General features: G+C 41.8%; 1 protein-coding gene across 2 annotated transcripts in view; it reads left to right on the top strand.

Annotated features, from left to right (window-relative positions):
- Positions 1-25,744, top strand: part of SLC1A2 (solute carrier family 1 member 2) — a 176,179-nt gene that overhangs the window by 113,038 nt on the left and 37,397 nt on the right. For both annotated transcript variants that reach the window (XM_004607905.3, XM_055141955.1), the window contains exons 3-7: positions 1,121-1,273; positions 2,755-3,005; positions 9,090-9,258; positions 13,752-13,878; positions 23,301-23,534. In XM_004607905.3, coding sequence (XP_004607962.1) covers positions 1,121-1,273; positions 2,755-3,005; positions 9,090-9,258; positions 13,752-13,878; positions 23,301-23,534 — 934 coding nt within the window. The remainder of the gene's footprint in view (positions 1-1,120; positions 1,274-2,754; positions 3,006-9,089; positions 9,259-13,751; positions 13,879-23,300; positions 23,535-25,744) is intronic.

The raw sequence follows: 25,744 nt of genomic DNA, 5'->3' as shown, positions 1-25,744 counted from the left end.
GGATGGCTTCTCCAGGGTTCCTCTCCACATAAGCACTCTCCATCCCCAAGGTCTGAAAGAAGCAGAGTGGTGTGTACCCACTCCTTTTGCCTCCTGGAGTTAACACAGTGGCTCAGACCCTCAGCAACTCCCCGCTAACCAGTCATGGTGGTGCCATGACCTGATTTGTCGCTGCCACAAGAGTGGTCTGTATTGATGGCCTGTTTTCAAGAGCTTAAAAGTTTATCTGTAGATCCACTGAGGTTGCAAATTAGATTTGCCCCAATGACCCCCTCCCAGGTTGTATATTTCTTAATGTCGTACACACAACTCACAAGTTGTGTATTTTCAGAAGACTCATTTGGCTCCACCATAAAATCAAGTCCAAAAGAGTATGGAAAAGGACATAGAAATGGAGGCAAAGCTACTTGAGGGGGATCTATGGGGAATTGTTGGAGACCAAAGAAATAGAAGGAAAAAGGAAACTCACCCCAACTCCATCCATAAAATGTTCCTTTATCTGTTATTGACTTAAGAAGGGAAGAAAGGCATGAAAGCCCTTGCCATGCGGCCTGAATTAGGTTTGGGGGAAAAGCAAGAATGGTCACTTTGGGTTATTTCTATGGAAAATGTCTGACCCAACTTATGGGTCAGAGAGAAGTTGAAGTCAAGTCTCTTTGTCCTTTTTAGCCTTGAGATGGTTCTTGGCTCATACAGGGCTGCATTTACAGTGGCTGGAGAAACAAACCACTCTCCTTTAGTCAGAAAACTCAACTTGGTGTATTTTATGTCTCTTTTGCGGGGGGACAGGACGGGGAGAGTAATCATACTCAGCAATGTGCACATGCTACTCCTGGCACAGTGCTCTGGGGTTGCTCCCATATCAGTGCTTCAGGGATCACTTTTGTGATTCCTGGGGAAACATGGCCCGGGGATCAAACCCCAGACTTCCATACATAAGACATGCACACCATGCTTTGTGTCATCTCTTAAACACCAAGAGTGGTGCTTTTGTAGCATGTTATTTAACATCTCTTAAAGGGGAAGTACAAGAAAGGTCACAGTTCTTGGAGTAATGTCTAAACTATTCGTGTGACTAGGACAGAAAGTTTATTTGAATTTTGTTCTTCTTTCTTTGAAGGTGTCATCCTGGGGGCGGTATGTGGAGGGCTTCTTCGCCTGGCGTCTCCTATCAACCCCGATGTGATCATGCTAATAGCCTTCCCAGGGGATATACTCATGAGGATGCTAAAAATGCTCATTCTCCCTCTAATCATCTCCAGTTTAATCACAGGTAAGGGTCTTCCTCTGGGGCCTGACTTAAGGTGGTCATCGTCCTGTTATGATTTTTAGAGGAACTGTAGAAACTCAGTTTGGTTTAATGAATAAAGGTGGTGGCATGTGTCATTAAACTTTAGAGCCTTGGTTTTCTTCTTTCTGAAATGGGGATCATCAACCTTATAAGAACACCTGTCGGGCCAGAGCGATAGCACAGCAAGTAGGGCATTTGCCTTGCATGTGGCCAACCTGGGTTCAATCCCCGGCATCCCGTATGGTCCCCTGAGCACCGCCAGGAGTAATTCCTGAGTACAGAGCCAGGAGTAACCCCTGAGCATTGCCAAGTGTGACCTAAAAAGCAAGAAACAAAAAACAAAACAAAACAAAGAACACCTGTGATTGTTGGGTCAGTCCATTTGTCTAGCAACAAAAGAAAAAAAGGAACATTTGGAACACATTTTAAGAGTAATGATGTTTTTGGTGATTTAAATATTTAAGATACCCTTCTCTTGTTTTTGAAATTGCTTTCTGTTTAGAAGCTGATGGCTTTAGTTCAGATTGGGCTTCAACAAACTGGGTGAACTTGAAAAGGTTACCCTAGGGACTGTCCACTCTGGAAACATGGAGGCTTAAGCCATCTTGCTCTAGAGTCTAATGGCTCGTGGACCACAGAACCCAGCTTGCATATGATGTGCAGAAGGGTCAGGAAGATGTGAGCATCCTGCCCGGTGCTGAGTGAAGCCTGGCTTTGACTATAAACATCCTTTTTCAGACCAGAGGAATTGCTCCCCACGCCTGTTTAGTCGATTATGCATTGGCCACTCTGGTTAGGAAGCCTTGCCTCCAAGGGCTAACATCGGACTCGCGGTTGTAAGGAGAAGTAGGTTATAACAGGGTTGGTGTAACTTTTAAAAGTTTGCACCAATGCCTTCCTCTCCCACGACCGAACAGACTTATATCTCCCGAAGGGTTTAGTGAGAGCAGGAACAGAAACCAAGAAGTTAAAAAATTGTAGAAAACCTCTAAACAAAGGAGGAACAGTGAAGGCTGGAGTTTTTGTGACCTGCTTGGAATTTCTTCAAGCCATCACAGAAGCTCTGATAGTATACATGAAGTACCGACCTTGGTAGGGTGCAGTTCATGTGTGTAGGCTTATTCAGACACCAGCTCAGGAAATGTGGGTCTTCAGGCTTCACTGTGAAGATGTGAGAGGGCTGTGCTGGGTCACAATTCCAGACTCAGTACCAACAAGGCATGGTATCAGGTTGCAAGCCTTTTGTCATCCCAAGTGAGGACATTTAAAGAAATAAGCAAGTGAAACATTAGCATATGCTGGTACCATCTTGGAAAGTAAAATTAAAAACTATGGGATTGACTGAGGAGAAGGAGGTTTCAGTAGCCATTCATGCGTTGGAGTAGTGCAAAACCAAGTTATAGGTATGCAATGCTAACAGAAACACTGACAAATTAATCCTTATGGATTTCTTCTCAATCCAGGGTTGGCGGGCCTGGACGCAAAGGCCAGTGGACGCTTGGGCACAAGAGCCATGATATACTATATGTCCACCACCATCATTGCTGCTGTGCTGGGAGTAATCCTGGTTCTGGCCATCCACCCAGGCAATCCCAAGCTGAAGAAACAGCTGGGGCCTGGGAAGAAGAATGATGAAGTGTCCAGCCTGGATGCCTTCTTGGATCTTATTCGGAACCTCTTCCCTGAGAACCTTGTCCAAGCTTGTTTTCAACAGGTAACCCAGAATTCTGATATTTTCACCTTTTCAATCTTCCCCAGTCATTAAGGTGATAAATTAAGATATCCTTTTGGTGAGCAGTTGCGAAGCAGTTCTTAGTATTTATTACAATTCTTAGTAATCTTGGAGCAGGATTTGAGGATCAGAGTCATATGGGGTTTGGGTACATTAGTCAAAAAAAAAAAAAAGAAGGAGGGGTTAAAATTGTTTTGCTTCAAGGTCCTCTTCTTATTTCTCTTGTTTATTTTTACCTTTTTGGTTCTTATATCATTGCTGTCTAAGGACCCATTTTGGTCACTGTTGCCACAACCCTTTAGAGTAACCAGTAAATATCTGTCCCCCAACAGACTCAGAATCTCTAGGGTACACTCCAGGATTGGGTATTTGTTAAATTGTAGAAGTAATGCATGTGAATCACACATGTGAAAAGTGTAAGCAGTATTGGTGCACATTAAGTAAAATTGTATGCTCTTGTCTCCTTTCCCCATAGCTACTCATGTTAAAAAGTACATTTCTACCTATTTCTATGTCTTACATAACACTTTTTAAGGAAAATACAAGGTATAACGCAGTGAGGTAAATGCAGTATCACTTGGGTTGCATGCATGCATAATCTTTTAAAAAATTGCTATCCGGGTGACATTGCATTTGACACACTGCGTTATGTCTTGCCTTTTCCTTAAAAAGTTTTTAAGCAGCAGTAGCATCTCTCTCTTTCTTATTTTCGTGATTTCATAGTATTTCTAGAGAACACATTTCTGAAGCAAAACTGACCTGTCAAAGAGTTTTGTATTTTAGATTTCATCTCTGTTGCCAAAGTGCCCTGCAAACATTTGTAGTGATACCAGTCCATACTCCTACTTGCAGCGTGCAGGTTATCTATATTTAAAAACAAACACAAAACCCACGGTGTTTCAAAGCAGATGTTTCTACTGAGTTTGCTCTCACTTACCACCCTATTCTACAATCACAGGCCAATTTAGGTTAGAGTCAACCTCAGTTTCCATTAGCCCAGGTCAGGAATAAATGAGAACCAAGGACTGTCCTCCAGGTCTGTCCAAGGAATCACAGAAGACTAATGAACCACAGCACTAAAAATTATTTAGAAAGTTCCTGCCATAGAGGCAGGCTGATGAGTGGGAGGGGAACAGGGCTGGCATGGGTAGAGGGAAATAGACACTAGTGGAGGAATCGGTGTTGAAACAGTCTATGCCTGAGACCAAATCACAAATAACTTTTTAATCCATGGTGACTAAATCACGAATATCCCATTAATCACCGATTTCTCGGGTGGGCTCAGTAACCTTTCATTTCGTCCTTTCCCTGAGATCTTAGAAGTCTCTCTCGACTCGGCCCTCCCAACGATAACGCACTGGGTGCTCTTTCAGGGTCAGGGGAATGAGATTCAGCTTGTTACTGGATTTAGCATATGAATACACCATGGGAAGCTTGCAAGGCTGTCCCATGTGGGCAGGAAATTCTCAGAAGATTGCCAGTTTCTCCCAGAGCGAGAAGCAGGCTACATGATATTGCGCGGCCGAGATAAGTCTCTCTCTGGATGTTGGCCGTTGCCATGAGGCCTGTCCGAACATGTGGAGAGTGGCCTCCAGCATGGCTATAGCTAGGTTCTGGTGGTCTTAGGCTGCCGGGAGCTCTGTTCAGGGTGGGGAGGGAAGCTGGAGCCCATCCCCTCCGAGGGGCCCCGGGGAAGACAGCCAGACATGCGGGCAAGAAACTCTCTGCTGGTGACTAAATGATACTTAAAAAAAAAAAGAAAGAAAGAAAAAGGAATGAACTTAAGGTTGTTAGAAGAAAAGTATTTATTTCCAGTTATTCTCCCTGATTGAAGTCGCCTACTACTGCAAATTTCTCCGAGTAGGGGTATATTCCTTGGTTTACAATAGTGTTTGTAGCACAGAGCCATCTATTACAGGAATATGTATTGTAGACATGGAAAGTTGGATGGAGAATGAACAGACACAGGTGTTGGAAGAGACGGGGTGCACAGTAGCACCCGTGTATATAATGCGCCTACCCCTCCACCTCCTTAGAAAGTCTGTCGCTTTGCTGGATGCCTGTGGCTGCCAAGTCTCGTCTTAGCATTTTGAAGAGTGCTCTGGAGCTGCAGCTGCTGGAAGTAGAGAAATGTCAGGGAGGAGAGAGCATGAGAAGGGTGGGAGACTGAATCTTTCTTGTGCCTTGTTATGGTCCAGTACCATGCAGGAAGTCCGTCGGTCAGGCAGGCCCAGGCAGCTGTCTGGCTCTGGACTGCGAGTGAGTGTCAATTCCCACAGTCTGGGCCAGACTCAGTGGCGCTCTCTGAGCAGTGTGTCTGCTGCACCAGAGTAGAGAACATTCCTGCCCTGCTCTAAACCCACCCTCCAGTGGCAATATTCTCAGGAGCCAAGAGGCCTTAGTCCCTCAATGAAGCCCAGAGTCCCTTTGGGTCATGACAATCAGAGGAGACGTTCTATAGACTTTTACCTTAGGTGAAGAAAGGTGAGACCCCATGAGTCAAATGCCAGGCAGCAGAGAGGAGTCTCATAGTATCACGGGGTTCAAAAACTACAAGAAGATAGGGTAGTTGGAGGTGACTCCCATGCCCATGGGTGCAGCTGGAAGTGGGTTAAAATGGCCTTTCTTGGAGGAGCTTCCCTAGGAGACAGGACGGAGGGTCCTAAAGAGGAGGATGTGCTGTGCTCAGAGCAGAGCTGCCTGCCCAGGATGGCGGGGTCTGTGCCCTTGCTAGCAGGGTGGCCCTTGCTTACTGCTGCCTGGGGCTGCTCTGAACCCAAGTGAAATTCCCAAGAGGGCAAGTGTCTGTAACCGGCAGCCTGGCTAGGGGCAGGGAAGCCTGGTGAGAGAGATACAGGGTCTTCTCCCTGGAAGTCAATGATGTGTGTGCTGATTCAGTCCAGGTGTGTGTGGCTCTGTGGGTGCTTCCTGTTAGGCATGGGGTGCCCTAGGATCCCCATAGAAATAAGACTTGGAGAGGAGTGTGTGTGTGTGTGTGTGTGTGTGTGTGTGTGTGTGTGTGTGTGTGAAGTGTCAGTGGAGATAGGACGAAAGTGGCATCAAATAAATACACAAATAATTTGGCGTTAAGAGAGTGACTTTGAAGGCTGGAGGTAGGGTGATCATGTAGGCAGACAGTGACGCAAAATGTGTGAAGTGACCCCAAACAGGGATCAGAAGAAACCAGACTGAGAAGAGCTCAGGGATGTGGCTCCCAGCAGAGGCAGAGTGAGGCAGAGGTTGGAGAGGGGTTGGTGTGTTCAGAGAAGAAAGGAGGAGCCATCAGAAGGGGTGCAGTGAACAAAGGCAGCACACCCCAAAGTAGGCAGGACCCGGCAAGTTGGGGTTGGACCTGGGCTCTTATGCTAAGAAAGCTCTATCTTGGAGATATGAAGTGAGGTAAGAAGCGGGGCTCTATTGCTCACAGACACTTTCCTTCTTCTCAATGTTTCCGCATTCTCTCTTCATGTGGAGGGTGCCCAGACTCTGTGCCCAGGAGCTGCCACTCTCTCCTTTGCCCTCAGCCTCACTTCCTTCCTCATTGCATAAATGCATGTGTCTAAGCTAGAGGAGACTGCACTCGGAGAGAATGTTTGCTCTTCTCTCCCGCGTGGGAGAGTGGGTCAGCTGATTCCTCGGGTCTTGCTGTGATCCAGTTGACTCCCAGGTGCTTATCAAGTCCCTTGACTTCCCTGCATCTTCTCTTCCACACCTACTTAGGCTTCACCCGTCTGTTGCCTACTACGCACTGGCACTGACATTCTAGGATTCTGCTGGAGTTCTATTTAAATGTCATTGTGGGTAATGTTTCCTGGGCTCAGATGAGAGTTTTCACAGCAGGGTGTGCAGGGTGCCTGGCGCTTTTAAAAATAGGACGGTTGCCTGAGATGTCAAGGAATAGTGTGAAAGTTCTTAGAGGTCCTTTGCACACAGATGCTTAGAGAGCACGGAACAGGGCTTGGCATCTTTGCCTAGAAGGAGTGGGTGTCTCTCACCTTACATTTGGATCTGAAATGTGACTCAAATCCTTGCCATGGTGGCTGCTGGACGCTGGCGCATCTGGTGTCTAGAGATTCTTTTTCCCCATTGGTCCTGCCTTGGGAAGTAGCCCAGATTAATTGGTCTATGAAAGGTCTGTCCAACAGGCACTTAAGAATACAGTACTAACACACCCCTGCCAAGACCTTCACCCTCTTACTTGTGATCAGACCCAAGAACAGGGGACACACAGGTCGTCCAAGTCTCACAATTAGCAAGACATCCACATTAGGCATTTGATATTGTCACTACCATGTAGAGCTACAATCATGGAAAGGAAAGAGGCTGACATCACCGGGTCACACTGCTTATAAATCTGTGCCGGTGAACAAGATCCTGAGTTATGGCAATGATGACTTCATAGTACCCACTGTGTTTGTGTGATAAAATATCGCTTTGCCCAACAAAAATTTATCAATTGTTCTCCATTTTATTTCTCCAAATCTTGATAACGTTGTTTTGGCATTCATTAGATGTTGTTGTTGTTGTTGTTATTATTATTATTTATTATGTTTGGAGAAACGTAACTTTGTTCACTCTACTCAGAGCTTACTTCTGACTGTGCTCAGGCATCACTTCTGGCCAGACTCTGGGTATTGAATGCAATGCCAGGGACAAAAATTGGGTTGGCTACATGCAAAGCAAAGCAAAGCAAGCATCTTACCCGCTGTGCTGTCTCTCCATCCCTACTTAGAAAATAGTTTTGTTTGAAAGTTCTGAGTAAGGTGAAAGTTCTGAGTGTGTGTGTGTGTGAGAGAGAGAGAGAGAGAGAGAGGAGCATTTCTAGAGTGGAGAGGGAGTCAACTTAGTTGTTTTTTAAACCTACTTGGGAACTTAAAAACTTAAAAAATAGGGACCCTCTGCGCCTAAAGACTTTGATTCCAAAGATGTAACACATTCGGGCATCCAGCGCAGCACCCCATAGCGATGGGACACTGAACTGGGCTACAACTCTGTGCTGCCGGGGGTGGATTTTTTTTCCTCCCCACCCTGTCTTCCTGCACGGAAAGCGGCGGGCTGGCGGCACCCATGTGGCAGGCGCCATCTTCTGTGACTCCAAACCCACAGGTATTCAGTTTTTACTTTTGGGGCTCCCAGGAACTCATGGGGAGGGGGCGTAACCGGCACGCCCTTGGCCCAGATAAATCCGGAGCCGCTGAGCGCGAATCGGACCCTCTGCGCCTAAAGACTTTGAATTCAGAGACTTCTTACAGCAATGCACTGGGACTGTGAGCTGGGCTATGTAATTTCTGGCAGAATTTTCCCTGGACTTTATACAGAAATCCAAAACCGCGCGGACGCGGCAGCATCCGCGCGCCTTAACATTTATAATTGTCAGCAATGTGAAACGGTTCCTTTTGAACAGGTCTGACTTGGGGGGGAAACTCCAAATAATAACAGTAAGTTTTTATTGAAATATTGAAGGTTTTTAATGTAGCAGCCACCTCTGGACTGTGAACTAAGCAAAAGCCCCATGCTGGCCGACGCGGCGTGGCATACACCATACTATGAGGCGCAGGAAGGGGGATGAGGGGGAAAAAGAAAAAAAAAAAAGGGAAAAGGAAAAAGAAAAAAAAAAAGAGAGAGATTGAGTTATGTACTTGTAGCAGTGGGGCTACATATCTCTTCATTTCCAGCAATGAAAAACTAATTATCAAATGTAGTAGGTCTGTCTTCTTGGTTGGAAACTCCAACAACTATAGTGAGTTTTGTGTTGAATTATGGAATGTAATCAAAGTAAAGAAAAAATGAAGTGAAATTCATTAGTTATACAGTAGGGGGTAGGGGGTGGGGGCGGGGGGTATACTGGGGTTTCTGGTGGTGGAATATGGGCACTGGTGAAGGGATGGGTGTTTGAATATTGTATAACTGACATATAAACCTGAGAACTTTGTAACTTTCCACATGGTGATTTAATAAAAATTAAAAAAAAAAACTTAAAAAATAAGGGAGAAGCCAATTCCTCAAATGAGAGGCTCTGGCAGTAGACCACATTTCACCTTGATGTGTTTTCTTTCATTTTATTAGATTCAAACTGTGACAAAGAGGGTCACAGTGGCACCACCAACAGCGGAGGAGGGCAATGTGACCCATGCTGTGGTTTCCCTGCTGAACGAGTCTGTGACAGAGGCACCCGAGGAAACAAAAGTGGTCCTCAAGAAGGGGCTGGAATTCAAGGATGGCATGAACGTCTTAGGTAGGCAACCTGGTCTTCAGCTCCCTGGGGAAGGCGTCTCTTCTCTGGCCACTATGACCAGCCTTTCAGGCAAATGGACCTCACTTATCCTTACCCTTCCTCAGAAAAACCAATGACTCAGTTGGCCTGTGGTAGAGCAGGAGGCTTTCCTTGAGGAGTGTTTTGAGGCTCACTGGGACTGACTGTTAGGAGATGAAGGAGGGAGATGGGCAGAAAAGTAAAAGACCATGAAGAGACATGGCGGTTGGAGGTCTGTTATGAAAAATAACACAAAACAAAACAGAGAGGGCACCCCATTCACTAGGCATAGTCTCTGCCTGGTGTTGGCAAGTCACTTTCTTTGACTTCATTAAGTCACATCTGCAGCATTCTTATCGCTGAAGTGTGTTTTTGGAACTGCCCTTGTGACTCAGTGCTGTGCTGGGAGTATAGAGGAAGGGGAGGTCCTGCCTTGCCTCTCACAGCCTCCAAACAAGTGCAGTGCTATCAGGAGTGTAAAATGTTGGCATTGCTGCCCAGGGAAGCTCATCAGAACATAATCTTGTTTCATTTACTGAGATTATGAGGATCTCTTCCTGCCATCCCAGGGTGCTCTCACTCTAGGTGGGCACACTGAGTTTGGAGTACTCACTAAGGTATCTGACCTTGGGCTAATGCTCTGAACTTTGTTGTTTGCAGGGTGGGTGGGGGTTGGGGGCGGGGTAGGAATGGGATTTCTCTTATAGACCATGAAGAAGGGTCAAGGGCAACAAGCATGTGCAACACCACAGCACAGGCTCCACCCATGAGATCTACATTACTAAGAAAGCGGGTGAGGCTGAGGGACCCAATAAGAATCCACTCCCCAGAGAACAGAGATTTTCCCATCATCATATGGGTAGGTGACTCCCTATAAGCCCAAATAACCCCAGGTCCACTTCCCTTGCCCCATTACTGTTACCCGCCATTACAGTGGTCACTCTGAGATAAGAAAGACATTTGGCTAGCATCTTGGAGAAATTGGCAATCTGGGTGAAGGAAGTATTTTGATCTAAGCACACCAGATTTTGGATGACTTGAACAAAGTTGTTTAGAAATAAATAAACTCTGGAGTCCTTCCACTTTGCTATTCAGATCAGATATTCTTGTGTACTTTGTAGGTTTGTTAGATACAAGATAAGATTTGCTGCTAAAAGTCAAGTTCTAATAAACCATGAATAATTTTTGGTGTATGTTTCCAATATTGCATAGGCTGCACTTTCACTAAAAATACTATTTGTTGTTAGTCTAAGTTTCAGTTTTAAACAGAGTGCCCTATTCTGTTTTCCAAATCCTTATTCCCCATTCCTTATCCTTAATCCTATTCTCCCAGAATGGTGGTAAAAAAAAGTAGAGGGTGCAGAGTTTCCTAGCCACTGGAAAGAATCCTGTGTTTGACCGAGCAGGAAGTAGGTTGAGTAAGTGAAAATGAGGGAGGAGATAAGCTGACTCTGTTGTCAGGCAACAGAAGATCAATAATTATTGTTGACAATCAGTAGGAGGCAGGAGGAGAAGTGGGAGAGCTGCTTTGAGGAGGATTTGCAACAACCTCAGCATTTCCTCCACTGGAATGAACCTAGTCATACACCCACATCCACATATCTGTGATCCTTCTAGGATCTTTCCAATTCTCCCTTGTTTCCTTTTTGGCAAGTCATAACTGAAAGTCCCAACCTTTGTGATGCAAGTGACCTCACAGTATACTACATATTTTAGATAAGGTTGAGTAATGGGGTCAAAGCTTGTGATGAATCATTCAGAGGACTTCTATGGTCATTTCCAGAGTTTCAGTGGATTCTGGGTAGTCATGTGACCTTTGACTGTACTGGGGAGTGTCAACACAACCACTGCTCGCTCAACCCCAGTGACCAAGTCTGAAACACCTTTGTTCCATTGTCGTGCCCAGTACTAGTGAGTTCAAATGATAACACAGAGGAAAATTATGAGCTGGGTTTGAATTTCCAAGTGCAGATCAAGGTCTTGACAAACCAAGGGAAATTAGACTTTTGAGAACTTTCCCATTTATAAATGATACTGAAATTAATTTTGGGGTTTTTTTTGGGGGGGAGCTTTGGAAAGTCCCAAGGACCAAATATTGTCATAAGTGGAGATAAAGTCCTGAATCTGGCCTTCTTTAAGGACTCATTTCTCTAAAGGAACCTCCAGACAAATTTCTGGGCTCCACCCTATTCCCTAAGCTGTCTAAAATCCACTTCTGTGAGATGCTGCTTGTTTATTTATCTCTCTCTCACGTATAGCAGTTTCTGCTGACCCTGCAAAGGGAATTTTTTTATGTCTCACTCCTTGAGATTCTGGGATCATGTGTATTGTCTTAAATTTCTAAGTGGACTGTTAACCAAGTAATGCTAATAAGTATCTGTTAAAATGTTTACATTTTAAAGTTTTCACCTTGCACATGGCAAACTTTTCTCCATGAGCTTGAGAGAAAGACAAGCGGTCAGCATGGATATGATTTCACACTTTACTTCAGAACTCAACCACTCTTTCTCTTAGAATAAATCTGTATCAATTCTTCGTGTTTATGGGTCAACAGCCCACTTTAAGTCCACTTGTTAGTCTTTTTCGCCAAGATACCAAAAGAGGAAGTATTGAATACCTAGCATCAATAAATCTAAATGGAAACACAGCATTCTTTTTGCTGAACGATAAAGGATAGTTAAATAATCTGGATTGATTTTTACTTGGTATGGGAAAGTGAGTGGTTTGGTGACCAAGGAAATGTTAAAAGCAGAGGTTCAGAGAGAAGTCCCCTCTAAGGGTATCAGATTATAATGTTATAATTGATCTGATACAGATCAACACTGTAGCCAAAACTGGCTAGAGGATCCTACAGAATAAGATTCTATAATTGTGAGTCCTCTCTGTTACTTATTTATATATAGTAAGTTACAACTGTATAAGTAAATAACAGAGAGTGACTGGAAATTAGACTCACTAAGGTAGTGCAATGTAATGTGGGGAAGGAGAGAAAGATAGAGGGAAGATAGGTTGGCTCACACTATAGGTTGGTCAAGTAAGTTCTGGTTGCCAAGAGGACAGTCACATTGATTTGTGGTTCATTTTAGTAGCCAGAATTCGAGCCCTAAAATGTCCAGTAATGAGATACAGATGTGAGGGCACCTGTAACTGGTAATTTTTAAAAAATCAGATAGCGTCCATCTTATCAGGTAATAGGACTAAGTTAGCTTTAGACCTGGGGCTGCAGGAGTGAGGAGACTTCAAACCAGGGCTTGAAACCTGACAAAGAAAGATATAAAAGAATGGGTCAGGGAGAGAGCTATGGGGGAGATAAAGGCTTAGTTCTGCAGGTATTAAAGGTTAGCCTATGCTCCTAAGACAGATACTTACGTAGGTGCAGTCAATGAAGCAAAACACTGATACTGAGAGTTGGGGAGAGAGAATATTCCTAGTTCTCTCAGTCCCCAGAACTGCATGATAGACCCCAAGTACTGCTGAGGTGATTCCTGAGCACTGCTAAGTGTAGTTCCTATTAAATTAAAAAAACAAATGAACAAGAACAAAACAATAGCAAAACTCTATAGAAACAAGGCCCATGATTGAACATGAGGATTGGCTAGGACCCAGTGCAATTTCAAGCCTAAAGAGGTGGGGACAGAGGATTTAAATCCTTCCTGCTTGGAGTCAAAATGGATTCTGCAGGCTGAAATGGTTTGGACGTGGAAGGAAGTTAAGTGACATCAAATGAAGGAAGAAAAGAATCATATAATAGAAGCATTATAATCACTTTGCCCTATAAAATAATGATGATGAATTAATACAGTTATTTAAAAATTTATGCTAATTTTTAAAAATTGAGTCAATTGGAATTTCCCAATGGTTTGGAATTTTTTCACTTTCCATTTAATTTTTCCACATTCTTCCTCCTTCTCACATGAGGCATGCTACGCAAGAAAAATAACTTTTTGTTAGGGACTTTCCTGAGTAAATACACACACACATATATATACATGTATATATACATATATATTTGGAATAACATATATATATATTATATAACAGTGTAGAGAAACAACCCTGGCAGAGACTTTGTTCATTTTGCTGGTCTCCACTATTTCAATATCAGCTCCAAAGTCCTCCTGATACTCTCCAAGTCCCAACATCATTAATTTATATGCTGAAGAAACAGGTTTACACATGCCTTCATAAATGAGGTGGGGAGAGAAGAGAGTGCTTTTCAGTTTAGAACGACTATAAATTCATTTGCTTCAAGGAATGTTCACAACTATAGTGCAACTTACTCATGCGGAAAATGTTAAGGAAAACCATAATTACCTCAGGGAAAATGACTTTCCATGTAAAATATGATGCTTTTGTCTTTTAATGCCAAAGTTATAGGGTAACACGCATTGAGAACCTTGCTCCAGACATTGAGACTGGCAATGAAACCTGCACTTTCTAATTTGTCCTTCTGTGAAATGTGATCCAACCTACAGGTCTGATAGGGTTTTTCATTGCTTTTGGCATCGCCATGGGGAAGATGGGAGAGCAGGCCAAGCTGATGGTGGAATTCTTCAACATTTTGAATGAAATTGTAATGAAGTTAGTGATCATGATCATGTGGTAAGTGGTTTTGTGCATACTTCATTCTGGTGAGGGGTGTCAAAGGTCCTAGATGATGCTAAAGATGCTAATGTCCTTTTTGGTGGGGGAGAGAGTGGCTGGGTGTGGAACAAAGTAGAGAATTTGAGAAAGAAGTAAAAATGTTTTTTTTTGAGAAACTTCTAGAAAAGGTGTCGATAAACTATAACCTTTAGTTTAAATCCTTTCTTCCATCTCTTTCTGGTAGCTTGTAAATTAAGAATGGGTTTATACATTTTCATTTTACTGGTAAAGATCAGAAGATATTCTACAACATGTGAAATGACATGAAATTCATTCCTAGATACAAACTTTTTTTAAATTTTGTGTTTTACTAAGATGATGCTGGACAGTTGGTTTTTGCTGTTTTATTGTTGTCTTTATATTATTCGTGTTCAGCTAAGCCAACTGTTAACTTTTACCTTGTTGTTACATTATGTTATTATATTATTGTTGCTGTAATGTTAATGTCACTACTAGTGTTTGGGTTTATGGTTTGTTTTTAAATAAAACCCTTTGGTGTTCAGGGCTTACTCCTGGCTCTGCACTCAGAGATTACTCCTGGTGGACTCTGAGGACTGTATGTCATGTCAAGGATGGAACCTGGGTCAGCCTCCTATAAGCAAAGAATCCTACCTGATGTACTGTTATTCCAGTCCTACAGTATTATGTTAAGATATTATTATAGGGGTCTGGTATGGCAGTGCTCAAGAACCCTAATTCGGCACAATGTTCAATTCCATAGACAAAAACTCCAATACAGAAATTCTATGCCACACTTAAGTAAGCCACATACCTGACTCTTATCGGACTGTGTGTATTTTAGGAGTACACGATTACACTTTTTAAAATATATGTTACTACATCATACCCATCACCAAACTACCAGTATGTCACCAACACTGGAGCAAACTACATCCATCTGTCATGTATTGTTTAAGGATTATTTGGGGAATAGGTAGCAGAATAGTTGTGACTGAGACTATGCATATAGCCTCTAAATCCTAAAAATATTTGTTGAGTTGTCTCTTTACTTAAAATATTCCCTAGTTCTTAATTTAGATGGGGAAAAAATGAGGGACAAGCTGGGGAAGGAAAATGAACAATACTGAAACTTAAGCAGGAAGCACTAATATGAACCCAGCAAGCCAGGAACGTGTCATGGCTCTGGACATTTGGGAGAAACTCTAGTTTGATATTCTGGTGTCCAACATCAATAATCCTAGACCTGGGTTACCTGGCTCATGCCCCAGGAAACAAAAAAGGCCAGTTTCAGATAACACAGACAAAAATGAAATGAAATCACAGAGGATATACTAAAATTGTAAGTGCCTTCAGAAATATGTATCTTAGACTCCAGTTTTAAAAAATTGTAATCCAGTTAAATTAAATCTTGAGTTTTTAATATTATCATGCTACTTTTACTAATGAAAGCTATTATTTAGATTCTCTTTTTTTCTGCCAAGAGCCATGATGTTCCTATCTATCAAATGTAATCCCAACAACCCTGTAACAACACTTATTTCCTTTGTACAGGAAAAGGAAATTGAGATTTATTAAGGTGAATTAACTTCCCTATATATTAAGAGAGAGGATTAGTGACAGCTCATATTAGTATAGACATACTTTATGCGTGAACGTTTGAGCTTTGTTGTTTGATTCATCTAAACAAAATGTCTGCACCACATTTCCTTTCATATTGTTATCTCCACCTCATTTCTTGTGTTTATGAACAGTGGTTCTGAAATCTAAGGTAGCCCCCAAGAGCCTGAATGCCTACTGCATAAAGGAAGTTGGGCCTCCTTGTTCATTCTGGATCCTTCCAGTGTTCTATATCTTTTAGTCAAAAAGATTTTTTTACACACATTTGTTTCAAACTTATGGTTTGGTCTTAATAAAAACTGTATAACTAGGAAAAAAATACAACAATGATTATATCAAGTCACATCAGTGTTCTGTGTCCCAAGGAATTCTGGCTTACAAATTCCTCATCTCTGCATGCTTCATTCCTCCCTACTTTATTCTTCTATCCTTCTTAGTCTCTTCCTGTGAAGAGATTTTACTCTCCTCTCCCTTTCCTTGGACTACACGTCCATCTCATTGGGATAAGAATCTATTCTTGACATGTGTATCTTTCTGCCATCACAGCACCATGCATGGTGATGTGCCTATCGTAAATTCTTCCTCAAACTTCAGGCCAACTGATGACTGAAGGCTCCCAGATCGAGAAAATGTTCGTCATGATTTTATGAACCATATTTAATAGACCTGACTTTTTAAAATCATTGCCAAATTGTGCTTTTAAAGTCTGGAAAGGATTTTTAGTGCAATAATGTGTTCTTTTGATTATTGTGCTGATTCTTTAATTTCCCTTGAAAGGCTTGATTCCTGAATATATCTTTTATGTGGAGATTTAAAGTTGTATACAAAGTGATGCTGTAAAAATATGTTTACAGCCTTTTATCTTTCCTCTGAGCTGCTGAGCATTGAATAAATGTAATATATAAAGCAGAACAGACCTCTTGCTGTTAAACACTAGGATTTACCCTTGTTTTTTTAGAATTTCTAACAGAGTGAGCATTCTTACTGAAAACATAATTCATTTCCATAATATGATGCCAAGAATATGAGCAATATATAAAAGTCCCTTCCTTCAGCTGTCCTAACATCATTTACATTGATCCCATGAGAAAAAGGGAATCCTCTAGGAAAGCAGATGAATCATAGGATGAAGTGTAGCCTCTCTTCTTCCTGAAGATGGATGTGGTGTGGATCAAGATCAAGTGTTTCCTATTCATTGAAACCAAAACTCCAAAAGATTTGTCATCGTGTCCCAAGAGATAGAGAGCAATTTTGAGTCATGTACAAGTTCTACAAAGTGGTTCCTGACAGCTGTTAAGTTACCTCACTGAGGCGGTCAAGAGGTTGTTAAATGACACAAGAGGCCCGTTCCACACATTTCGTTCATTCTTTAGCTGCTTTGTCAGAGTCAACATTTGATAATAATGTGTGAAGGGAAGGTACTGGCTAAAACAGTCAGCCACTCTCTGACTCCTCAAATCCTAAAGTTTTTTAGTATTCTTTGTTTAAGGGAAGTAAGAAGAGTAAAAAGAACAAAATATAACTTTGAAGCGATTATTAGCCTCAAGTTGATAATTAAATTATAACTTATTTTGTTCTTACTATTTGCTCAGTACTATTTGATTACTAATATACATTGTTATTAAAAGTACAACTAATATTTACCAAATTTCTTCTATGTGTTTCATTCTAGTTTAATTATTTTCCATGTATTGACCCATTTATTCTTCACAATTGCACCTTATAAACTTATGTACTTCCTTAGTTCCATTGCCCAGATGAGAAAACCAAGCCTGAAATTACCTTGTCAGTGTTAAGTACTAGGATAATTAGGTGCCACTTGTACTAAAATGATTTCAAACTGGACTCAGCCTAAGATCTTCATCTTCATTTAACCCACTGACGCTGTGATTTGTTTTAATTAAACCGCAGCAAGTGTGAACTATCAGTGGTGCATGCTGGTGCCAATGTACAAAGCAAGTTGGGTAATCTAAACCCCAACATCCTGATATAGAAAATTGATTTAGGGACTGGAGCAATAGCACAGCGGGTAGGGCGTTTGCCTTGCACGCGGCCGACCCAGGTTCGATTCCCAGCATCCCATATGGTCCCCTGACCACCTCCAGGAGTAATTCCTGAGTGCAGAGCCAGGAGTAACCCCTGTGCATTGCCAGGTGTGACCCAAAAAGAAAAAAAATTGATTTAGTGTAGAATCCACCCTGAAGGGTTAGGTGAAATTGTGACCAATAATTATGAACATTGTTATGTGCCAAGACCTGTCCAAGTACTTGACGTGATTTATTGTTATTATCTGCTGTTAATGATGACAATTACGATGATGAATTCAATTAAGGATTCCAAATGACACTTTTGATTCATCAGCAAAAGAGAACACCTTTAACTTTAGTGATTTTTGTATTCTCACTTTTTTCAAAATCGAAAATGCTAAATAAGAGAATGAAACTTTTTATGTCCTCACCACTGTAGAAACTCACCACTGTGGAAAGGGAGAATTGAAATCTCTACTTGCTCTCTCAGTTCTCCATCCCAGTTAAGCCATCACTATCACCCCACCTATTAATCCATTATCCATTCACCCTTTAACCCTTTCAGTATTTTTTTTTTTTTTGCTTTTTGGGTCACACCCGGCGATGCACAGGGGTTATTCCTGGCTCTGCACTCAGGAATTACTCCTGGCAGTGCTCAGGGGACCATATGGGATGCTGGGAATCGAACCTGGGTCGGCCGCCTGCAAGGCAAACGCCCTACCCACTGTGCTATTGCTTCAGCCTCTAAGTATTTTTAATATGTCTTCTGCGTCAACAATTTTAGGCACTAAAATTGGTGAATAAGCCAGGAGGGATTCCTGGTTTCATGAAACTTAAAGTCTTAATGGAAGGAGAGAGATAAAAATAAAGGAATAAAATTAGGGTTCAAAAAGAATTGCCACAAAGAATAATCAGGAAGAAGGAGGAACAGAGACGGGAGGATGGAAGTAGGAATGCATACTATCAAGAAGAGCCAAGCAAAGGCTGTCAAGAAGGGGACTTTGGATGAAGATGAAGAATGAAAAGGAGGAGGCTTGGTAAAGACACAAGAGAAGAATTTTCCCGGGCAAGGAAATAGTAAACTAAAGAGGCTTAAGCATCATAATCAGGGTGTGGAATGGCTGGAGTATGGTTGACTAGTGAGAAGGGTGGGAAAGTTGATGAAAGTAGAGAGATGAGTCTGGGTTAGATCCCACAGAGCCCTTCAGGCCATCATAATGAGTTGGGGTTTTATGTACTTGAAAAACGAAGTCCCGGAAGTGAAAGATGTATATAGTTTCTACAACTGATTTCACTCTATCCTCCTGGAAAGTTCTAGCCTGCATAAAATTCTCAGCCACAATCACTCCTTGTGTAGCCAGAACACCACTCCCTAAGTGGGTTGAGAAAAATAAATATTCGTGGACTGCCTGAGTCTGAGCATGTATAGCACCATTAGGGAACCCTCTGGCTGTTGGCTTAACTCTTTTTTAGTATGCTCTCCCCATTCTGAGTTACCTTGGGTTCCCTTCCAAATGAGCACATTCTCATTGTAATAGAAACATGTGGGACAAAAATAGAGATAACTTATGTTAAGACTGAGAAAGTCCCTCCAAACATCTGTTCTATCCTCTGTTTTGTGTCTTCATGTCCTAAGTTAATTACTTTTGTGGGTTGAAACCAAGATTGTAAATCAGTTGCAGATAAGGTGAATGGCTTCCAAAGGCTCACCAAGTTGGTTCTACATTCACGCATTGCAGATCATATGTGATTTCTTGAAACATAGGTTCCCAAAATCAAATGTTTTTTTGTTTGTTTGTTTGTTTGGGGGCCACACTCAGCAGTGCTCAGGAGTTATTCCTGTCTCTGAACTAAGGAGCCACTCCTGGCAGTGCTCAGGGGACCATATGGGAGGCCAACGATCAAATCCCTGTCTGCTATGTGCAAAGTAAACTCCCTACTGTTTACTTTGCTCTGTTGCTCTGGCCCCCCGTCAACATCAAAATAACTAACTGGAGAACTCATTTAAACTGTAAATGCCACAAAATCCAGAAGATTTTTAGTCAAGAAATACATAGTGGATTCAGGCACCCCTCACTGTAACCAGGCTGTCTGGGTGATGGTGACGCAGTGCCCTTGAGTACACAGTGACTGTGAGTGCTCAGACCATACCCGTGAGTACACGGTGACTGTGAGTACTAGACTGTGTGAGTACATGTCGGCTATGAGTGTTCAGACTATGTCTGTGAGTATATGGAGACTGTGAATTCTGGCACGTTACAGTCTGTCTAAATGTCTATAAAGGAGCGGGAGAATATAGATGTGAAAAAGATATTTTCTGGGAATGTACTTTGGACTAACAAGGCTCAAAATGAGTAGTGGTCATTGTATACACTATTCAGGGAGCCTCTGTGTCCAGGAGTCAGAAAGAGACCCAACAGGCAAGTTTGGGATACGTCTCACAGGAGACAATCAGTCTGAGGGTGGCGTGAAGGCCCCCACCACTCGCAGCCCTATAATCATATCCTTCTAAATTAAAAAATTGATGTAACAGTGATTGCACCTCAGAGGGCTCCCCAGAACCCTCGGCCTCTTTATGCACTTGGGTTTATGGGGTTGACTGTTTCATCTTAGAAGCTTTGCATCCTCAGGCAGGATACCCTGGGATCTTGAGTATTTACTCATTCTTTTTCATGGAATATCATTCCAAGGAGATAATTTGTTAATGGAAATCTAGAAACTGAGAAACATGAGAAACTCTAGCAGGTGCCAGGAATCATTGTTTGTTTGTTTTTTTTTAAAAAAAAAAAAGAGGAAGAAGAAGAAAAAGAAATGACATCAAGGAACCTCACTCCTTGTCCCAATCAATGTTTACCCTTATATTGGAGGTAAAGGTTCTTGGCTGCCATATTTATGGCAGCCATGTTTATCCTACATGGCACCCTTTAACCTTGAATAATATTCTCTACTTACAGTGGAATTAAAGTTTTCCTGGTCAGATGAGTGCTCTAGAAGTAGAGCTATGGTTAGGATTATGCTTCAGAGTTGGGGTTGTGACTCAGTGGTAAGAGCCTAAGACTAGCTTGTGAAGATCCTAGTGATATCTCAGGCACCACACACACACACACACACACACACACACACACACACACACACACACGCACACAGATTAAAGTTCAGGGTGAATGTTGAAATGCATACCCCAAACAACTTGAAATGTTTTTCTCCATTCTGTCAATTATTGAATTGAAGGCATCCCAAGAAACTCATTTATGGTGAAAGGTCACTTGGTACTTTGGAAAGAATTAATCTTTTGGCTTAGGAAGACAAATGTTTTATGAAAGGGTACATTCTGCTCAGTCATTTACAACCCCAGGGAACAAGAACCTGACTCCTGAGACTGCCCAGATGACTGGGAGTTGTTGTGACTGTAGCACACACCAGGAGAATGCAAAGTGTCAGGAAAACCACAGGACTTAATGACACAACTCCCCAAAGCTTAGGGAGAAATCCTCAAGGGGGGGCGGGAAGGGAAGCCTTCCCCTCAGGGAAAGAAGGGGTGCTCCAGATACAATGGTCCCAGCGAAGAGAAGAGCCGTGCTAATGTTGAACTAATTGGTGTCTGTTACAAATCAGCTCTTTCTGGACTTGATTCTGCTTGAGAACATTTCTTGCTCATAAAAACAGCTGCCATAGGGTAGCATAGCTTGTGAGATGTTTTAGAGACTCTTTTAACGCAGACTTGACTTATTCATCCTGGAGCTGAAGACATGGGTGGGAAAATAGGACATTCCAGGCAGGTGCCATTGCAACATCACTAAATCTGGTTGGAAAGTCCCTCTTACTTTCCTGACTCTTTTTCTACCAGGGAACCTGATTCTGGAATTTTATTTTCCTCACAGTCTCTCCCTCAACTCTCTTCTTAAGTCCTAACAAGGTATCCGCCTTCCTCGCAGCGTTTCCATTTGAGTCAGAAAGTGTCTCAGGCTGACTCTGTTTCTGCTTCACCAAAACTTAAAGATGTTGCCATCCGTTTCTAAATGCACAGTTGATTATAGAAAGTATGACTTGCTTACTCAAGAAGGGAAGACAAATAAATTATTTAAAAAATAACAGTAAAAAAAATAATTTTCAGTTGTGCTATTATATAAGGTAACATTGTAGAGCAATTATTTATTTAAGAAAAGCAAAAATCTTATTGGGATATAAAGGAGATTAACTTGGAACAGAAAGCCAAAATTTTAATTCATTTAAATTAACTTTTGATTTATATATGATGTGAGATTGTATTCAATTTATTTCACATATCTAGTTTTACCAAAACGATTTATTGAAGAGAAATTCTTTCTCCATTTTATGCCCTTGGCTCTTTTGTTATAAATCAACTATCAAAAAAAAAAAAAGAGAAGACATATAAGAGATTATTCTGTATCTATCCATTCCATTCTGACTGACTTCACTCAGCATAACCTCTAGTTCCATCCATGTTGCTGAAAATTAATGATTCTGTTCTTTCATAGTGTGGTTTTAGAATTATGTGCATTAGAAACTATTATTAAAAAGTATTGTAGACCACAAAATTTTAATCAATTTAAGATAGAGAAGAACAGTACATTGTTTCTAAACAGTCTATAAAATAATGGTAATATAGGGGTCTGGATCAATAGTACAGCAGGTTAGGCACTTGGTGGGATTGAACCCGGGTTCAATGTGTTCAATCCCCGGCATCCCATATGGTCCCTCAGGCACTGCCAGGAATGATCCCTATGTGCAGAGCCAGGAATAACCCCTGAGCATCACCCAGTGTGGCCCCAAACCAAGAAAAAAATGTTAAAAAATGATAATACTGGTATGTAATTTATGTTTATTTATAGGGAAAATTGATACATGGTACAGAGAACTGGGATTGTAAACTTAAAGAAAAGTGGTTTGATTTAGCAGGGAAGAAAATCCCAGTTGTGGGGGTTCACAGATATGAGGGGATTCTCTTTTTACCCTCTGGTTTTGTTGTGTTGGCCTGGTTATTTAACTTTTCTGGATCTTGGCTTCTCATTTGTCAAAGGAAAATCAGAGTACCTAGCTTTTACGTTTGTGTTAAGGATAAATGTGTGTGATGCTCTCACCATATTGCTTAAAATACAATAAATGGAACCAGTGTCAAGACTATATGTCACTTAGAAAGAATGAAATCATTTTTTAGTTGAAATTTGATTGAAATACATTTTCAAAGGCACTCTGGCTCAGAAGTTCTCGTTTGGGAATATTTCTCTTTCTCTCACTGTTTTAACACAGTTCCTTCAAGAAAACAGCAAAGCAAACACTGACAAACTCCAGTTTATATCTTGAAAAGACTCTGTTGAGCTTTCTCAGAAACTCAAAATGAATTCCCAGTTTTCAATGAAGGAACTGTGGAACAAAACAAATCAAGCAAGAGTCTCAAAAATCTACTTTGTATCTCTCATTAATCTAGCGTGGATATCTCTTGTTGCTTACCAAAAGAGGGCAAAGCGCGTCTCTGCTACCCCTAAAAATCACCTTTGCAACCAAATTTCCCTTTGGGGTTTTAATCAAAGCAGGGGCCACGAGCGCCAAAGAAGAGATTTCAGATAACACAGTGAGTCTCCGTGAGGTGAAATATAGCAACTATTGAATCTCAAGGCCTACTTTCAGCAAAATTCTTTGTGCAGAGATGTAAAGAGTTTTCCTCAGGGTGCGGCACATAGGAGAGCCGAGACTGAAATTCTAAATCCCATAATGAGATCTTCAATGCTTTTTTTTTTCTTTTATGTTTTTCAGGTACTCTCCCCTGGGTATCGCCTGCCTAATTTGTGGGAAGATCATTGCAATCAAGGACTTAGAAGTGGTTGCTAGGCAACTGGGGATGTACATGATCACGGTGATTGTGGGCCTCATCATCCATGGGGGCATCTTTCTCCCCTTGATTTACTTTGTAGTGACCAGGAAAAATCCTTTCTCCTTTTTTGCTGGCATTTTCCAAGCTTGGATCACTGCCCTGGGTACCGCTTCCAGGTAGAGAACACAGAAATCACCTTTCTCTCTCCTCACTCCTCTATCCTCTTTCCCCTTTTCCCCCAAAGCCACCCTTCCCCCCCAAAAAAAAAAATTCAATGAGAACACTTTTTTTTATATATCATTAAAATGTTCCTAAAAAAGGTGAGCCCTTTGTGCTTTTATCTTCTTCTAGGAACTTCTGGTCTTTCCGATAAACTGCTTTGCTGGGAGCTAACTGGATTGGAAACAAAAGCTCTTGCTAAATTTCCCGAGTAATTCTGCTACCGAGAGCATTATTTTAGCTTCAAATGTTTTCCAAAGGGTATAACAGGGTGTTATTCTCTTTTAAGAAATTCTTTCACCTGTGATTTGAAAAATGCTACTATGAAATAGCTCTTTTTTGGAATGAGTTTTCAAAAGGAGAAGAATGAGCCTTCACAGGCAAACAGTTATGTCAGATCAGATTTTTCGAAACAAACCATACGTCAGTCCAGTCTTCGACCTTTCTCTAAGTGAGCCTCTAAGGACCCATTCTGCCATTAAGTTTGAGAAAATCAGGATGGCATTACTCTTGTTTGACAGTGAAGCAGAGTTATTTCCTTCCAAACTATTGAGTTTCAGTTCTTTGGAAGCCAAGAAAGACTCCAAATATATATCTGTATATACAGAAAATTGCTGGAGTGATAGCACAGTGGGTAGGGCATTTTCAGGTAGGTTGATTCCTCCGCCTTTCTCGGACAGCCTCGAAAGCTACTGAGAGTATCTCGCCCGCACGGCAGAGCCTGACAAGCTACCCATGGCATATTAGATATGCCAAAAAGAATTGAAAACAGCAAGTCTCACAATGGAGACGTTACTGGTGCCCACTCTAGCAAACCAATGAGCAATGGGATGACAGTGACAGTGACATAGAAAATGATATCGTTTATACATTTTGGACTGAATTTAGCTAAACAAGAAAAATTGAGCACATAAGAAATTCAGGCAATTTACAATCTGGGTGTTTTATTCTTTCAAATGGCAGTCACTGTTTGTGTTTCATCTGGAGCTCCAATTACGACTGAGACACAGAGCAGGTGGCTGGGAAGTGTGTGAGCTGGCAGGTCTCTGTGGCCCAACTCCTGGCTATATGCTGCCAGTGAGTGGCTACTTAGTTACACAGGTTGGCTGCTATTCAGGCTACTGAAGAAATGACCAGAATTTCCTGCAGCGACCTGCCAGCCAACCACAGTGACTCCCTGGGAAGTCAACTGGCATTTTCAGCTTGCAACTCTTTGAGAATTCAGTACTAGAGACATGGAAGACACAAGAACAAACTAAAATCTACACCGTCCTTAAATCTTAAATTTACACTTAAATGTACACTTAAATCTAGAGTACATTTAAGATGAAGGGAAACACTCCCAAGTTTCCTTTTCCTATTCTTGTGCATTTCTTAGGCCTAAGTATTCAGTCCATAAAGATAGTCTCCCTTTGCAGAAACTAGACATTCTTTTTTCTTTTCTCTTAGTCTTTTAGCCCCACCTAAAGGTGCTTAGGACTTACTCCTGGTTCTGTGCTCAGGGGTCACTCCTGATGGGGCTTGGGAAACCATCTGTAGTGCCAGGGATAGAACCCTGGTCAGCCATATGTAAGGCTATCCACTGTACTGCCTCTCCACTGTACTGCCTCCCACCCCCACCTTTTAACTATGTTGTATGTCACAACAGAGGACCCCACCCCACTGTGCATAATCCAGGCCTGTGTATTAAACAGGGCTATGACAAGCATCCTTCTGAATACATCTTTGCAAGCTTGTCTGATGATTCCCTCAGGCTGCATTTCTAGAAGCAGAATTTCTGAGTGAAACAGTAGGCACAGTGATGGTTTTAAGAGACTTCCCAGATTGCTGTTCAGGAAAGAACATTAGTTCGCTTCCTCACTGACATTGACCGTATCCATCAAAATCATATTTTCCAATCTTATTGATGAAAAATGTTCTCATTGAATTTGTCTTCCTTTGGTTTTTTACTAAAGGTAAACCCTCTGTGTTCTTATTGACCATCCTTCTTCTTCACCCACTTCACTCTGTGAATTGTTTGTGATTTTATTTTCTTATGGGGGCATTTGTCCTTTTTTCGTTGGTTTTAACGCTTTTTAAGAATAATAATTCATGTCTCACATGTTGCAGATAATGCCTCCTTTTCTCTCTCTCACTCACTCACTCTCTGATTGACATTTGTCTTGAA

This window comes from Sorex araneus, chromosome 6, assembly GCF_027595985.1.
Source record: "Sorex araneus isolate mSorAra2 chromosome 6, mSorAra2.pri, whole genome shotgun sequence".
In the NCBI taxonomy this organism is placed as follows: Eukaryota; Metazoa; Chordata; class Mammalia; order Eulipotyphla; family Soricidae; genus Sorex; species Sorex araneus.
This window is presented reverse-complemented; position numbering and strand designations above follow the sequence as displayed.